Source organism: Poecilia mexicana, unplaced genomic scaffold (genome assembly GCF_051168715.1).
Source record: "Poecilia mexicana isolate PSO_F unplaced genomic scaffold, ASM5116871v1 scaffold_11, whole genome shotgun sequence".
In the NCBI taxonomy this organism is placed as follows: Eukaryota; Metazoa; Chordata; class Actinopteri; order Cyprinodontiformes; family Poeciliidae; genus Poecilia; species Poecilia mexicana.
Window position 1 is genome coordinate 20573636 of NW_028263380.1, and position 17121 is coordinate 20590756.

General features: G+C 36.8%; 2 protein-coding genes across 2 annotated transcripts; both read left to right on the top strand.

The window, feature by feature from the left end:
- The first annotated feature begins 1446 nt into the window (after nt 1-1446).
- On the top strand, nt 1447-5581 carry LOC148156504 (uncharacterized). Its single transcript, XM_088009856.1, has 2 exons — nt 1447-1858; nt 3266-5581. Exons 1-2 carry the CDS (start codon nt 1714-1716, stop codon nt 4630-4632), a joined length of 1512 nt encoding a protein of 503 aa, XP_087865982.1. The 5' UTR covers nt 1447-1713; the 3' UTR covers nt 4633-5581.
- A 572-nt stretch (nt 5582-6153) lies between these two features.
- On the top strand, nt 6154-10314 carry LOC106904028 (uncharacterized). Its single transcript, XM_014968118.2, has 2 exons — nt 6154-6411; nt 8387-10314. The coding sequence occupies exons 1-2, from the start codon at nt 6348-6350 to the stop codon at nt 9703-9705; spliced, it is 1383 nt and encodes a 460-aa protein (XP_014823604.2). The 5' UTR covers nt 6154-6347; the 3' UTR covers nt 9706-10314.
- Nucleotides 10315-17121: the final 6807 nt, after the last annotated feature.

Here is a 17121-nt window from a genome sequence, read left to right on the forward strand (position 1 = left end):
TATCTGTTCTTCTTTTCATAAAAACTTTTTGATTCGGAATATAAACTGCTACTCCTGTTTTACCACTTTCCTCTTTTGATGAATTTGTATTTATTTGTGTCATACTTTCATACATTATTTCTAAATGCTGCTGAATAATTTGATACAAACCTCCACAAGACTGTTCTATTTTTTTGGTTTCTAAATTTACTATTGTCATTTCAAATATCCATGGGGCAATTCTAGATTTAATTACAGTTTTACAACATGCTATATTATTTATCCCCAAATGATCTGCATAAATATTTCCTTCCCATCCAAAACTCCTTATGTTATGGCCATACTCCCAACATTTGCTGAGTACCTGTTTAGTAGGGTGATTTTCCTTGTGCCCTTATAAATTTAACCAATAATTTACTGACAGTTTCAGCAAACTGAATGCTTAATAAGATATAGTACATGATGTCCCTGTAGTGTGATAGGTGCTCACATGTTCTCATTATGTCCATCTTTGAGATATAGAGTTTCTGATGTCCAGTGTAGCTGGGAAAAGCATTGTTCCTGATGCTCTGACTGCATTATTTGTGGCACCATCAGCAGCTTTAGTTGATCTACCTGTGACTTATAAAAACTTTGTCGCATTCTTTGGAGGTGGATTTTGTTTAGATGGAAATCTTCAGTTTCTCATGGACTGGATTAAGGAAGAGCTCTGCCATCTGAAATAAGATCAGACTGACCTTGTTTTTTGCTGAGCACAAAAATGAAAGGATCTAAAGGCCCTTTTTATGGTGTATTAACAGCATGTCTTGTTCTGTTACCTGAGCTTGTCTGGCAGATGTATCAGAGACCTTGCGGTCTGTGTTTTGTTGTGCATATGTATTTGTTTTTATTTGTTTATTATAATGATAGCAAATAATTTCTTATTGTTAAGAAATAAAAAGGGGGGTTGAGAGAATTGGGAGCTTTGGATTCAGAGTCAGCATCTCTCCTATTGGCTATCATCAAAATACAAAAGTCCAGATCCAAAACGTTGTGTTTGTGTTTCTGGTACGCCTGTAAATCTGAGGCACCTGCAAGATCTGCAAACAGCAGCAATGGACAAGAAAGCCACTTCACTGAACACAGTGGGGGTTAATTTTTGCTTCACACATACACCTTTTCTCCTCATTGTCTGTAGTTAAAATAGATCAGAATTCTCTTGTCTTAAACAAATAAAAATGAAGCTATAAAAAAGAAAATGTGGAAAGAAGCTGTGTTCAAATCTGAAAGTGAAATTATATATATATTTTAGGGAACACAAAGCAGCAGCAAAGACAGGGGGGATAATGCATCGAAATGACAGCTATACAGATTTCAAAAATAAATAAGTTTACAAGGAGCAGAAGAACTAGGGGATAATAGATGATTATCTAATTATATATTTTTTACTGCTACTTTAATGGAAATATGAGTCAAGTGGAAAACATGAATCATGGATGTAAGAAAACTAGGGAGCTGAAATTTAACGCATTTGTTTTATTTAGATGAAGCTGAAAAGAAGAATAGTATTTTACGTTTTTTTGAGAGAACTGCTCATAATAAAAGGAAGTAACCTTATACGTTTTTAGACCTGATGCTCGTGTGATCCAGAAGGTGGCGGTAAAGCAACAATGTGGATACCAACATTCATAGAAGAAGAAGACGGTCCACGATCTGTTGTTGAATGTGCTAGTGTTTTTCCTGTAAAAAAATAAAATGCATTCAGTGTATTTAATGTTTCCCGCTGAAGAAACTTTCACAGAATTTAAAGAAATTATCGTCAAGTCGGAGGAAGAGATGGATGATCAGCGCAGACTGCTGGATTTCTCCCGGACTCCCCGGATTATTTTACACCGGATAGGTAGGAAACACCAGTTTGGATGAAGGTTAAGGTCTAAATGTAGAAGCTTTCTGTATGATGATCATTTTAGTAAATGTTCCACTCCTGTATAAATGTTTTTAACAGGAAATTGAACACAGGCCTCACAGTTATACTGTTCAAACCGCTTAATTTTGGAAAAAGAAAATGGAGCCAGTGGTGCTAAGCATGTGGTGCTAAGACCTCAGTTGTGCTTTATTTTTCTTTCTTTTTTCACTGCTTTGCCCCCTTGTAATTACAGACTCACATTTGAAAACAGAAGTAATAGAACTATACACGGCTAGATCAAATAATAATAATAATATTAATAATAGTAATAATAATAGAAGTATTAAAAATGCTATAATTAGTAATAAATACAAAATAAATAACTCATATCATGTAAAAAAAGAAGAATGAAACTAGAAAAAAATTGCATTTCCTGCGACAATGATGTGTGAATGTTTTTTTTTTTTATTCTTGAAGCGTTTTGTTGTGGATTCTGTGTTTTCCCTCTGTCTCTTTTATCTGCTTACTCGCACATTGCTGCATGGTTGCATAACCATATCACATCAGACTGGTGACAGTCACACATAAACAAAATGAAACTGCAATGTATTGTATTGTCCCGCGATGCTTTGGAGTGATTTGACAGAAAACAACAATTTTCACACCAATGAATGTTGCGATTTCTGAATCTAGACATTAATTCCTACGTTTTGTTGTGTAATATGTGTAGAAAGAATGAAAACTGAGCGAGTAATCAGAACAATTTTCACAAAGTTAAAATGAGCACTGTAGCAGCTGAAGAATTCCATCATTGGAGATAAAATATGAGGATAATATGCATTCAGTTACAGCAGCATTTTATGAAAATGGTAAAAGATATGAAAAACCTGAAACGTGCAGAAGTAGCCGAAGATTATGACATTTTAAATTTTGAATGTCATTCCTAGCTGAAAATATGTGAAAGTAGTTAGCTGTGAAAAAAGTGACTGCAGAATTTGGTGGAATTTCTGATGTTTTCCAATCATTCCAAAGGTGCCAAAATATGCATTAAAAGTTTAATATTTCAGAATTTGTTGAAGATAAAATATACCAGAAGATAAAATCATATTGTCCTGAATGACCAGAACATTGTAAAAGTGGAATTGTTGAAATAGAACAAAAGCTTTGGAGTAGCGAGGCAAAAAATTAGCATATAGAATAAATAAAGACAAAGAATAAAGATAAAGAACATTTCAATATTGTGAATGCTTAACAGTACTGACACAATAAGAGGACTTAAGTATTTGATATTTGTCTGCATCCACTCTTGAATTTCAGGTATCTGGTGATTTTAATGTCAAACAATAAAATTCTTCTCCAATTTACTTATAACTTATTTTTCTTTTTTCTTTTTTTTTCCAGACCACCTACAGCGTAACATTTATATGAGGGAGCAAAGTAACCAGGACAGGATCTCCTCTCTGAAACAGAAAGAGCCAGAACATCAGCAGATAAAAGAAGAACAAGATGATCTAGAACATCAGCAGATAAAAGAAGAACAAGATGATCTAGAACATCAGCAGATAAAAGAAGAACAAGATGATCTAGAACATCAGCAGATAAAAGTGGAAAAGAAAGTTTACAATCAGGGTGAAGAACAGCTCACACTACAAAACCAGGAGACTGATACCCGCATGGTGGTTCCTGTTTATGAGCAAACATCTCTCACTGAATCAGAACCAAACGGGATCCAAGTCATCATCCATGAAGCTGCTGAAGCTGAGAACCAAAATCAGGAAAAGAGCAATCCTAATGACTTTGGAGCAAAGAGAGACGAAGAGAAGAAACAAAAGAGGCATCAGAAAATCGAACAGCATGTTGACGGTTCAAAACAAAAAGGTCAGGAAAACCTTCCTGAAAGTAGTGACTTGACTAAAAATACATCAAGTACCACATGCCAAAGGCCTTTCTCATGTTGGAAGTGTTTCATTCGAAAAGATAATTTTAATTGTAACATGACAGATCACAAAGGTCAGAAGCCTTTTTTATGCGTTACTTGTGGAAAAGGTTTCAGTTATACAAGTGAACTTAATGTTCACATGAGAGTTCATACAGGTGAAAAGCCATTTTCATGTGAGAACTGCGGAAGAAGTTTCAGTAGACAGAATAATCTAACTGTTCACATGAGAGTTCATACAGGAGAGAAGCCATTTTCATGTGTGACCTGTGGAAAAGGTTTTAGTCTAAAGCAGCATTTAGCTATGCACATGATGGGTCACACAGGCGAAAAACCCTTTTTGTGTGTGACTTGTGGCAAACATTTCACTACAAAAAATTCTTTGACTATTCACGTGAGAAGGCACACGGGTGAGAAGCCTTTTCAGTGTAAGACTTGTGGAGAAAGTTTTATTGATCAGTATTCTTTGACTATTCACACGAGGAGTCACACAATGTTGAAGCCATTCTCATGTGTGAGCTGTGAAAAAAGTTTTTCTCAAAGAAAGCACTTAACCAAGCACATGATCACTCACACAGGCGAAAAGCCTTTTACATGTGCGAGCTGTGGAAAATGTTTCAGTCAGAAGTGTACTTTGAGTCGTCACATAATGATTCATGCAGGTGAGAAACCCTTTCAGTGTCTGACTTGTGGAAAAAGTTTCAATCAGAAGTGTAGCTTAACTGATCACATGACAGTTCACACAGGTGAGAAGCCTTTTTCATGTTTAACTTGTGGAAAAGATTTCAGTCGGCAACATGGTTTAACTCGGCACATGAGAAGTCACAGATAAGACACATGGTTGCCATGGAGACATTTTAAATGAGTAAAAATTACTGTAGTACACAATTAGAAAGCTAAAGCATACTTGAGTAAAAGGCACATAGTTCTTCTTTCACACTAGTTGGTTATGGGGGTATATATTGATTATAATGTGAAAATTGAATTAAAGTAGTTGAAAAATGCAAAAAAAAAAAAGAAAAAGAAAAAAGTCTAATTTGTCATTGTTTTTTCCCCACAAAGCCACAAGACCAGGATCAAGCCTTTCGTGGCGACCTTTTATTAGTGGTTTGCTTGCTGCAGATCGGCACATAATCACATGTTGTAAAGACAGCTCAGGCATAAGGATAGTGTTAGTAGTTCATATGATGAGGGTATGAATGGGTGGATTTTATATTGATGTAATTGTTGGTAGAGATAAATGTTGCATCTCGAGTCATCAGAAATTGCACCCATTTCTGAACCTGACAGCCATTGTTTTTGTGAGATCTTGAATCATTTTGTTGGATTTCTTTAACGATATCACACAAGAAGGCAGTGGGTGTCGGGAGTGTCTGTACCATGGACTGGTGAAGTAAATGCAAAACTCCAGCAGAGGGCGCAGTTAATCTCTCATCTTGATGTTCAGAAAGATTTTATTATTCCTAGACTGTGTAGATTATTGTTTTGTTGTTTTGTAAAATTTGGTTTAATGTGTTCATTTTACAATTTACCTTTTCAAATTAACAAGAGCTGAGCTTAATCTGGGCCTCTGAATATACGCCAGTCTTTCTAAAGGTAAACTATACTAGAAACTTTAATATGTTGTACACCTGGTAATAATAGTCATGTCAATTAATAAACTGTAGTCCAGTGAGGCAGTTCCATGAATTTGTGTCACAATAGTTACAGTAGTGATTGACTGATTTAGGTGGGTTTTTCTTGTTTACATAAAGATTCCCAAATAAAAGGTTTTGTGGAAACTTTTCAGTTTAATCTCCTTCTTTTTCTGATTTTATCTGTTTACAGATCACATGTCAGTTGGTGGCAGCATAAATGTGTCGGAGGGTTATAGAGTGCTGTGAAAACCTGTTCACTTCCATGCAGGTTTCTTCTTTTTGATTTTATTTGTCACACTTAAATGTTCCAGATGATTACAATTAATTTTAATACCAGATAAAAATAACTTAAAGAAACAAAAATGCTGCATTTAAATTATTTTATTTATTACATGGGGAAAAGCTATCCTGGTCAGTCCTGTGTTTGGTAGCAGCAACTGCTGTTAAAAACTTGCAATAATGAATGTTTTACACCATTTTGAATGATTTGTGGCCCATTCTTCTTTGTATTTGCTGAGTTGAAATAATAGATAAACTTGAAATCAGAGGTTTACATACACCAAATAAGATAACAACAAAAGCATAAACGTTTTCCTCACGGCCTGAAGTTAAATCACAACAAAATACTCCTGTTTTTTGAAAATAAAAATAAATCTGTGAAGAAGTGCATGTGGTTCAGACGTGATGATCGTAATAACCAGAAGGTGGCGGTATTGCAACAATATGGATGCCAACAGTCATAAAAGAAGAAGAAGGAGAAGAAGAAGAAGAAGAAGAAGAAGAAGACGGCCCATGATCTCTTTGATGAACTTGTTTTCTGTAAAAACATGTCCTAAATCAAGCTTCAACGAGAGTTTATCAACGAGCAATTCACAGAGTTAAAAAATAACCGTCAAAGTCGGAGGAAGAGATGGATGATCAGCGCAGACTGCTGGATTTCTCCCGGACTCCCCGGATTATTTTACACCGGATAGGTAGGAAACCCCAGCGATGGATGAAGGTTAAGGTCTAAATATATGAATATTTCGGTATGGGGATCATTTTAATCACTGATCCGTACAAATGTTTTTTAACAGGCAAATGAACTCAACAGCAATTGATGTTCTAACAGCAACGGCTTATTCTGTAAAAAGAAAATGGAACCAATGGTGCTAAAGACCTCAGCTGTGTTTTATTTTTCTTTCTTTTTTTATTATTATTATTGTTTTTTGACCATGTAAAATGATACACTTTCATTTGAAGGAACAGAACAATGTGAGGCTGATGAAGTAAGCAATGGGGAATAATAACAGTAATGGAAGTAGTAATTGTTAAAATGTAATTAGAATTCGTACTACATACAACATATATAATATCTCATAATAATAAATAATTTAATAATAATTAATATTAAATAAAATAGTAAACAAAAAAAAAGCAGTAGAAATGCTGTAAACTGAATATTTTTTTGGTGAAAGAAATGTAAGAAATAAACAAAATCAGCAGAAAAAAGCAAAATAATCTGCAAAACATACTAGAAAACGTTATTGAGTCACTGTAAAATTCCCATCTAAGGAGTGTCAGAAATCTGTGTAGGACATTCCTCACAAAGCTAAACTGTAGGGTCATTTGTTGAATGAAGAGTGGAATTGGTTAAAGCTCACAGGGGAGTCAGAACAGAGTGTGTGTTACAGTTAGCTAGTGTTAGTCAATGTTTCATTTATTATGGTTCAAAAGCAACTCTAAACAGATCAACAGATCATCATCATCATCATCATCATCATCATCATCATCATCCATCTCTTATCAGTCTAAATTTAAAGGAACTCAGTGTTTCAGTGAAGATGCTGTTGCAATAATCTATGACTAAAGATAAATGCATGGATACGTTTCTCTAGATTGCGCTGAGACCTTAGTCCTCTAATCCTGGAGATGTTCTTCAGGTGATAGAAGGCCGACTTTGTGACTGTCTTAATGTGGCTCTGAAGGTTCAGCTCAGAGTCCATCACTACTCCCAGGTTTCGGGCCCGATCGCTACTTTTCAGTTGTGATAACTGAAGCTGTGCATTGACTCTAGATCAATGCACAGCTGTAATGCTGTGCATTACAGCTCTAGATCTATAACTCTAGATCTATAACTCTTGATCGCTCCTCTTTAGGTCCAAAGATAATGACTTCAGTTTTGTTTCTGTTCAGCTGGGGAAAGCTTTGGCACATCCACACATTTATCTGTTCAGTGATTGGATGGTTCAGAGTCACCTCGTGCCATTTTAATGTAGAGCTGAGTATCATCTGCATAGTTATGGTAACTAATCTTATTTCCTGTTGTAAACTGAGCTAGTGGGAGCATATAAATATTGAATAAGAGGGGTCCTTGGACTGAACCTTGGGGTACCCCACATGTGACCTTTGACCTCTCCGATGAGAAGTTACCTGTTGAAACATGTATCTGTGTCTCTATGCAATGCATCGTCATCGATGCCTCGATACTTTGGGGTGATTTCCCAGAAAATTGCAAGTCCCTCATCAATGAGTGTTACAATCTCTGAATCCAGACACAAATTCATATGTTTTGTTGTATAATATGTTTAGAAAGAATGAAAATTGAGTGAGTCCTAAGAATTGGTTTGGAGACTAGAAGAATTTTCAATTTTACAGTGACGACTCCAGCAGTTGAATAATTCAATCACTGGCTTACATTGTAAAGAGGAAATATTCATGCAACAAAGATGTTGAAGCAAGATTTTATGAAAACAGTAAAAGATATGAAAAAGCTGAAAAATTCAGAAATAACTGAAGGTTATGACTACATCTTTAAATTTGAATGCGGTTTCTCAGTTAATGCATATGGAGATGGTTTGCTGTGAGATGGTGTCAAGTGCTTGTTAATGTCTTTGTAAACCAATGAAATTCTGCTCCCATTTACTAAAAATTTACAATAACTTTTTTTGTTGTTGTTTTCTTGTCCAGACCACCTACAGTATGATATTTACAAAGGGGAGCTATGTAAGCAGGAGAGGAGATCCACTCTGGACGAGGAAGAGTTAGGACATCTGCAGGTGAAACAAGAACAGGAAGAACCAGAAGATCAGCAGATAAAAGAAGAGCAGGAGGATCTACAATATCTGCAGATTAAAGTAGAAGAGAAAGAAGTTTTCTGCAGTCAGGATGAAGAACAACTTCCATTAAAACAGGAAACTGATACATTAATGTCAATTCCTGTCTATGAGCAAACAAACCAAACGGAATCAGAACCAACCAGGACCCAAGTCATCTTTCAAAAAGCTGCTGAAGCTAAGAAACAAAATCAGGAAAGAAGAAATCATAAAGACTTTGGTGCCAGAAGAGATGAAGAGAAGAAACAAAAAAAGAGGCATCAGGAAACCAGACAGCATGGTGGCGGTTCAAATCGAAATAGTGACTTAACTAAAAAGACATCAAGTAACACTTGCGAGAGACCTTTCTCATGTAGAAAAGGTTTCAGCCAAAAAGATAATTTAAAACATCACACGAGAGATCAGATAACTGAGAAGCTTTTTCTATGCATGAACTGTGGAAAAGGTTTCAGTCGTAAAAGTGATCTAAGTATTCACATGAGGATTCACACTGGTGAGAAGGTATTTCCATGTACTGCTTGTGGCAAGAATTTCAGTACAAAATGTTCTTTGAATGCTCACATGAGAAGGCACACAGGTGAGAAGGCTTTTTTATGCATTGATTGTGGAAAATATTTCAGTTGTAAAAGTGATCTAACTCTTCACATGAGAATTCATACAGGTGAGAAGCCTTTTCTTTGTGTCAATTGTGGAAAAGGTTTCCGTAGTAATAGTGATTTAACTGTTCACATGAGAGTTCATACGGGAGAGAAGCCTTTTCAATGCATTACGTGTGGCAAACATTACATTACAAAATCTCAACTGATTATTCACACGAGAAGGCACACAGGCGAGAAGCCTTTTCAGTGTAAGACCTGTGGGAAAAGATTTATCGATCAATATTCTTTGAATGTTCACATGAGAAATCACGCTGCATTAAAGCCATTTTCTTGTGTGAACTGTGGAAAAAGCTTTTGTCAGAAACACAATTTAACTCGACACATGATGATTCACGCAGGCGAGAGGCCTTTTCAGTGTCTGACATGCGGGAAAGGTTTCAATCAAAAATGTAGCTTAACTGATCACATGACAATTCACACAGGTGAGAAGCCTTTTTCATGCCTAACCTGTGGAAAATGTTTCAGTCTGAGACGTGGTTTAACTAAACACATGAGGAGTCACATAGATGATTAGCATGGTTGCCATGGGTAAAAATATTTTTTACTGGGTAAAAATTTAATGCACTCTAGTCGAAAGTAAGTCACTTAAAACAAACTTGAGTAAAATGTACGTTTTCCAAGACCAATTGGTTATGAGATATTTAGTCATCTTGATCTCACCTAAAATAAATTACTAGAAAAATACAAAACAAAACAAGCAAAAAATAAATAAATAAAATAAAAATTGTACTGGTGAAATAAAAGCAAAACTCCAGCAGAGGGAGCTGGTAATCTCTCATCTTCGTGTTTAGAAAGGAGATTTGTTTATTGTTTCTGGATTGTTTTTCTATGACATTTGGATGTTCATCTCAACATATGCCCGATCAAATTAACAGAAGCTGAGCTTAATCTGTACTTCTGAATGGGAGTCTTGTTGAAGGTAAATGATACTCAAACAATTGTACTGCATCTAATTACACCATTTACTGTGTTGTACACCGAGTAATAACAGTAAATAACTGCAGTCCAGTGAAGCAGCTCCATGCATTTATATCTCAATTACTTAGTGATTAGTTGTTGACTGATTTAGATGTTTTCTTAAAATTGTTTACAAAAGATCGACAAATAAAAGGTTTTGTGGAAACTTTTCAGTGTTGATTCATTTAACTGATTTTATCCATTTATAGTTCACATTAGTAGGTGGCAGCATTCATTAGTTAGAGGGTAATAGAGTGATGAGAAAACATGTTCACCTCCATACAGATTTCAATTCCTTAACACAAAATTAAGGAATTGCAATGGCCTGATTGAAGTTCTAATTCAGATGGGTTATGCTAACAAATGAGACCGCACAGACTACAACCAACACAACATCTGTGACAATAAAACTCATTTAAAATAAGTAAAACTTGGACCACAAATAAAAAAGGAAAACGGGAAGCCGAGCGTCAAGATTCAGGCAAACGGATGGGGAATGCTAAATCTGTTGCGATGCTTTTGAGAGGATTTCCTCATATCCAAATCAAGGGATTTTGTACAATTCCAATCTTTTCACCCCCAAAAATCCAATTTATTCGGATAAGTATCCAATTGTTTTCAAACATCTGCAGCCTAAATGGTCGCGTCACATTTATCCGACTTTTATGTCGTTGATGTGAGACATGTCTTAATGTTGCACCAGAAAACCTGGTAAATCATTGGCTGAAAATTATGACTTTGAATTTATGAAAGACGTCCGTGTCACTAGAGCATATCACGATCCCAACACTTACATCTCTGACTGGAAGCATGTTGATATTAGTTATGGTTTCTATATATTAACTTCCTTCATGTTATGAAGTCAAGTCATCTGTATAGCAAATTTCAGCAACAAGGCAATTCAAAGTGTGTTACATCATAAAAACACAAAAAAATACCGTCATAGAAAACAGTCAACAATTGAAACGTAACATTTTTCTTGTGGCATTATTCCACATCAGCAAATATCAATGTTTCACTTATATTGTTTCAAAAGCAACTTGAAACAGGTGGGCTTTAAGTCTGGATTTAAAGGCACTCGGTGTTTCAGCTGTTTTGCAGTTTTCAGGAAGTTTGTTCCAGATTTGTGGTGCATAGAAGTTGAATGCTGCTTCTCCATGTTTAGTTCTGGTTCTGATGATGCAGGACCAGAACCTGAGAGTTCTGGAAGGTTGATACAACAGCAGATTTTTAATGTATTGTGGTGCTAAGCTATTCAGTGATTTATAAACTAACAACAGTATTTTAAAGTATCTTCTCTGAGCTACAGGGAGCCAGTGTCGGGACTTTAAAACTGGTGTTATGTGCTCCATCTTCCTGGTTTTAGTCAGAACACCAGCAGCAGCGTTCTGGATCAGCTGCGGGTGGAGGATTTATTTTTTTAGTCAGACCTGTGAAGACGCTGTTGCAGTAATCAATGAGACTAAAGATAAACACATGGATGAGTTTCTCTAGATCTCGCTGAGACATTAGTCCTTTATTTCTGGAAATGTTCTTCAGGTGATAGAAGCCCGGCTTTGTAACTGTCTTTATGTGGCTCTGAAGGTTAAGATCAGAGTTCATCACTACTCCCAGGTTTCGGACCTGACCGCTGGTTTTTAGCTATAATTAGTAAGACGAACAACCACACAAAAAATTTGGATTTCAGCGAAAATTGAAACGGAGCCTATTGTGTGAATGTAGCCTCTACATTAATATGGTTTTTCCTTCATAATAGTCACGTTTGATTGCAGTATTTTCCTCAAAAAGTTGGAAAAGATGTCCAGGAAGCCACATTTCCCACACTGGACACAGCAATAACATATCTAGAGTTCTCTAAGCCCTTATTATTATCCAACGTGGCCCAGATGTTGCTCAGGCCAGCATGAAAGGGGATTTAGCGTTGCTAATTGTTATGGTTGGTGGGCACCAAAGTGGCTTCAGGCCGGATGAGTTGATGGAGACAGACACAATAAGCTTCAGTTTCATATCAGCTGACCCTGGATCGGTTTCATGCACTGATCCCGTCTGGTATGTCTGTAATTCATCCCGTTGATGGCGATCTGAGAGATGAAGCTTATTACTGTGCTGGCACACGCTCAGGCTCACCAACGACTGGCTGAACCTCGTCCAGATAACTTTTAAAGATCAGTTTGCTGGGATCCTGACAGCTAATAACTAAATTCCTGACTTTAATGAAAAACACATTCAGGAGGACATGTCCCAAATGTGGACATTCTGTTGTTGTTGTGGGACATCCAGTGTGAGGAGTTTGACCTTTGCCCCCCCAGTCAGTTTGGTAAAAACCAAAGAGGTTCTGCTTAAGAGACAACTTTTATAAAATATTTTTTGTTCTGATGTTGCTGATTACTTTGGACATTGTGTAATCTTAAGATAGGCTCAGACAATTTGAACTTCAACTATATGAACTAAATACATTAATCAGTGATAGTGCACAGTTCAGTTCAGAGTCGTTCCTTAAATGTATTTTGTTAAAATTGCATTTGAAAAAACACATTTATTTGGCCCTCAGTGGCACAAGACCCCAACAGAAAGTCTGTCAGCACCAAGGAGGGAACTAAATCGGGACTTGGTGCCAAACCACCAGGAGAGATACTCCAGGGTGGCCAAAAGGAGGGGATGGCCCACCAGAACCAAGCCCAGTCACAGTAACAAGGCCACCACAGTCAGTTCCTTACAAATCCTCTCCAGCCAGTAAAGCTGGATGGATAGCATCAGTAGCCAACCAGCTTTACGTATTGCCAGAGATGTCCAATTGGAAGAAGACAACATTTTTTGCAAGTGAATATCAACGATAGCCTGGCTCGGCCACATAGACTCCCTCTGTTGTCTTGGGCTTTGAGCTGTTTGGTTTGGGAGGTTAAATGTCGCAGATCGCTCCTGAGCTGGCTTTCTTTAAGAATCAACAAAAATAAGTGTTTAAATAAAAAATACTTTCAAAATACTTAGAAAGTAAGAAAAAATAGAGAATGGAAAAGGATGGATGTGAATGTGCTTAACTATCAATCTACGATTAGATTAAAAATAATCTGTATTTGAACACTTTATAACAATTACAAGTTTTGATTTGCTAAAAATTTGTAAAGACTAAAATTATAAATCCTTAGTTTTTCTATAAATGCTAAAAAAATATTTCTAATGAAGCCAATATCCTGCATTGTTTCACTCCTGCTAATGTTACATAATCACTTTATTTCATCAAATTAATTCATGTGCACTTTTTTTCACTTAAATTTTTCCTTTCTCTCAATTTTCCATAATTACACTCAGATACACGCAGACTGGGCACAACTTCTGTATGAAGGGCCTTTAAATGTTTTCTCTGCTGTTGAAATTTATAACTGTGTGCAAGTAATTCATATGACTGTGAATTTCAATGTTTTGAACAGAATAACTGAAATAAATGATAGTTTTTGAGATGTACATTGTTTGAGTTGAGTGACAACAGAAGTACTTGAAAAGAGACACTTCTTTTCTTACTGATTAGCAAACTAAAAATGATTATTAATGTATAATTATAGGGGAACCACTGACACAAAAACAGTTAACTGCTTCTTGTTTTGTTACTTGCATGTTGGACTTTTGGCCATCGTTATAAAACATTGAGGAATATCGCCGAACTCCAGAGATAATGCTGTTCAAACCTACAGTCGACGATTTGTCCTGACCAATCGGCATCCACAGAGATATGACGTCATCAAAATGTACCAGGTTGGTGTTCTTTGACTTTTCAACTAAAGTCGGTACAAGAAGAAAGTTTAGTTTGTACAAGTTAAGTAGTTTCCATCGGCAGTGGAAATCAAGCCGTAGTGGAGCGAAACATCACGGAAAACTGGGATTATGCAGAAACCGCAAAGCTGAAATCCGTAAAGCTCGGAGGAAATCCGGAGATCAGGCAAAGGAAGAACATGTCATGTCTGTCTGTGCTCACTTTTGTCTGTTTCTGTTTGAGATAAATCCAGTTTGAGATAAATATTTCCTGGCTTTCCTTTGCTGTTCTCCGAGGAAAGGTTGGTATCATGGTAATTATTTTCACCAACAACCCGGTTTCGAGGGAGAAATGTTCCCTACAGTCATCCTCTGTTCAGCGGACATCCGTCCTCCTGTGGGACAACCCCAGACAGACATAGGATCAAGAAATGGATGGATGAAAGGATGGATGGACTGATTAATGGATGGAAGCTCTATAAACATGTAAATCTGACCTTACAGTGTTTCAAAGCTACTGCGTTGGCTGAATGAAGCTGTGCTGCTTTAAAAAGCTTCTTCGCCTGTTCAGTCAACTCTCCTTTTACACAGAAAGACGTTTCCAGACAGAAGAGGCTTTGATACACAAATACCACACAACCCTTGCAGAGAAAAAACCCCTTTACCTGCCCACCGCCCCTTGTAAGCCCCCTTTGCAACTATTATCACTCTGCGTGTCCGTGAGAGGGGAGGTGGGGATCTCCAGGGACTGAATCCATTTTACCCTACGTGTTTCCATTACGGCAGCAGACCCATACATACATATGGGCCTACGTTTTCTGTGTCCCTCCAAGCAGAAACAACATCTTTACACGCCGTTAAATGTTACATCAATAAAGAGTCTCATCTTTTAGCCACTTTTTAGTCATAAGTCACTCCACAGAACAGAGAAGACTGAAAAATGTTCAAACGAAAGCAGAGAAATTCCTCAGAGATTGGCGGCAGGTTTCTGATAACAGAGATACTGAGGCTTATTAAAGTTCGGGTGATTGCATTAAAACCTGAGTGAGCTAACCTCAGTTTTACCCACATGTTGTCTGATTTGTAAGGGGATTGTGATACGTGAAACTTTTTTTTTTTTTGTTAAAATGACGAAAAAAGTTGGACCCTGAAGTTGGGAAAAACCCTGGAAAGTCCCCTAAAGTTGGAATCCTTACTTGGAGAGCGAAGTCACTTTCTTTGATTTTTTTATTTCAACATAACTGGACTACAAATGGCAAGTTCATGTCAAGGGCGAAGTCTTGGAGCACCAAGTCTCTGAAGACTGAATTTAACATCCTTATATTAGACGCATATAATCTCATCATCTAAAACCACAGAATTGCTGTAGATTATTAATTTAAAAAACTTCATTACACCTCATTTAACACATGAAGAGTTGACAGTGTTCTTATGCTGAAAAGTTTTATTGGTTACCTCTCTAACCTAAACAAAAACTACACTAAAAAAACCCCAAAAGCATTTTTGGTCCAGTTTCTAGTCCAGATATCTTAGTACATTTGAAATAAGACAAAACTTTCAGGTAACTTTTCAGCAAGATATAAGAGCTTGTTTTGAGTCGATTATTTCTTAATACTGATGAAAAAATACTAGTTGAATTGGCAGATAATTTCACTTATAACAAAACATTTTTCCAGTGTTTTAAGTGAAACATCTGCAAATGGAGCTAATACTTTTTCATCAATATTAAGGAATTATCTACTCAAAACAAGCTCCTATATGTTGCTGAAAAGTTACTTGTAATTTAGTTTTGTCGTATTTCAAATGCACCAAGACATTTGTACTACAAACTATATCAAAAATACTTGGAAGCAACTTTATAAGTATGTAAACTAATTTGTTCTTTTGGTCTGGAAGTGGTGCTGAAAGTCTGCAGGCTTGATGACCAACATGCTCATGTGTGTGTATCTGGTCACATGCAGTGGAAGCAGCTTAAACGTAGGAACCGACATTCCTGCACATCTGGTGCCAGCTGAGATTTTAGCTGGTGACCTTTCAGCCAACAAGACCAACCGACCTCCAGACCCAACGTGCCAACGCCTCGTGTTCGATTACACACAACGCAGAGCAGCGTAATGCTAGCTGCGTGTGCTGCTAATCGCAGTTAGCCCTGTGACTGAGCATTTTAAATCTCACCACTTGTCCGCCTTGACGTGACATCATGAACTGGACTTCTGAGGTAAATCAGAGAACTGAAGGGAGATTATTGGAGGTAAACTAACGCCACCAATTTGGTTAAATGTGAATAAACTGACTGTTGGATTGTATTTGCAACTGAAAATAAAGAAATACTAACAAAAAGAGGATAATGGCCTTTATACAGTAAGCTGCATATTTGGTGGTCTGTTCAGAAACAGACGGGTTTCAACAACAATGACCACCTTCTCTGGTCAGAGCTGCGGGTCCGATCTGAGCTGGCCTCCGTCTGTGGAGCTTCGGGCCTGCAGTGGATCTGGTTCCAGGTGAGGCATTGTTGTTCTGCTCTGATTGTTCTTCAGGTTCTATCAGAGGATCTGAGTCGGTGAAACTCCATCTGCAGGAGTCCACACTGAGCGTGTTTGTTTCGAGGGGGATTCCCTGAACTGTGGGGACGCCAGGAAATTCCACGGACACTGTGGCTGTGTGCGCTGCCCTTCAATTGTTCTAAGGACAGCTCTGTGTTTGCATTTAGCTTTGATCTACTGCAACACCACGGAAATATCTTTATTTTTTATAAATTATTAGCACAACGGAAAGTCTGTTTTGTCCTTTAATCAGTGCTACTTTCCTAATTTGCTGTTATATTGACAGGTTTGTTTGCAAATCAAAACTGTACTCAGGTAAAAGTTTGAAATCATCAAAATGATGAATTTATATAAAAATGTGAGATTGTTCTGTTGGTAACAATAAGGCTCCCCGCATAGATGATAATAAATAGCTCATAGACATGTAATTAATTCAACTCCAAACACTTTATGAATCATTATAACTGTTTATTATGCATTTATTAAGGCTGAGAAGGGGAATAAATCCACTGGTTTCTTGTGAAATAGTGAGCCAAGTCGTTTCATGTATTTTATCTAGAGTTACTATACTAAACATTTAAGACCACCTTGTAAGCACAATAAGCATTTGTAAAAGAATATTTTAGCATATAAAATATTCTCGAGCTTAATTAATGAGCAATAAACAGCTATTAATGATTTAT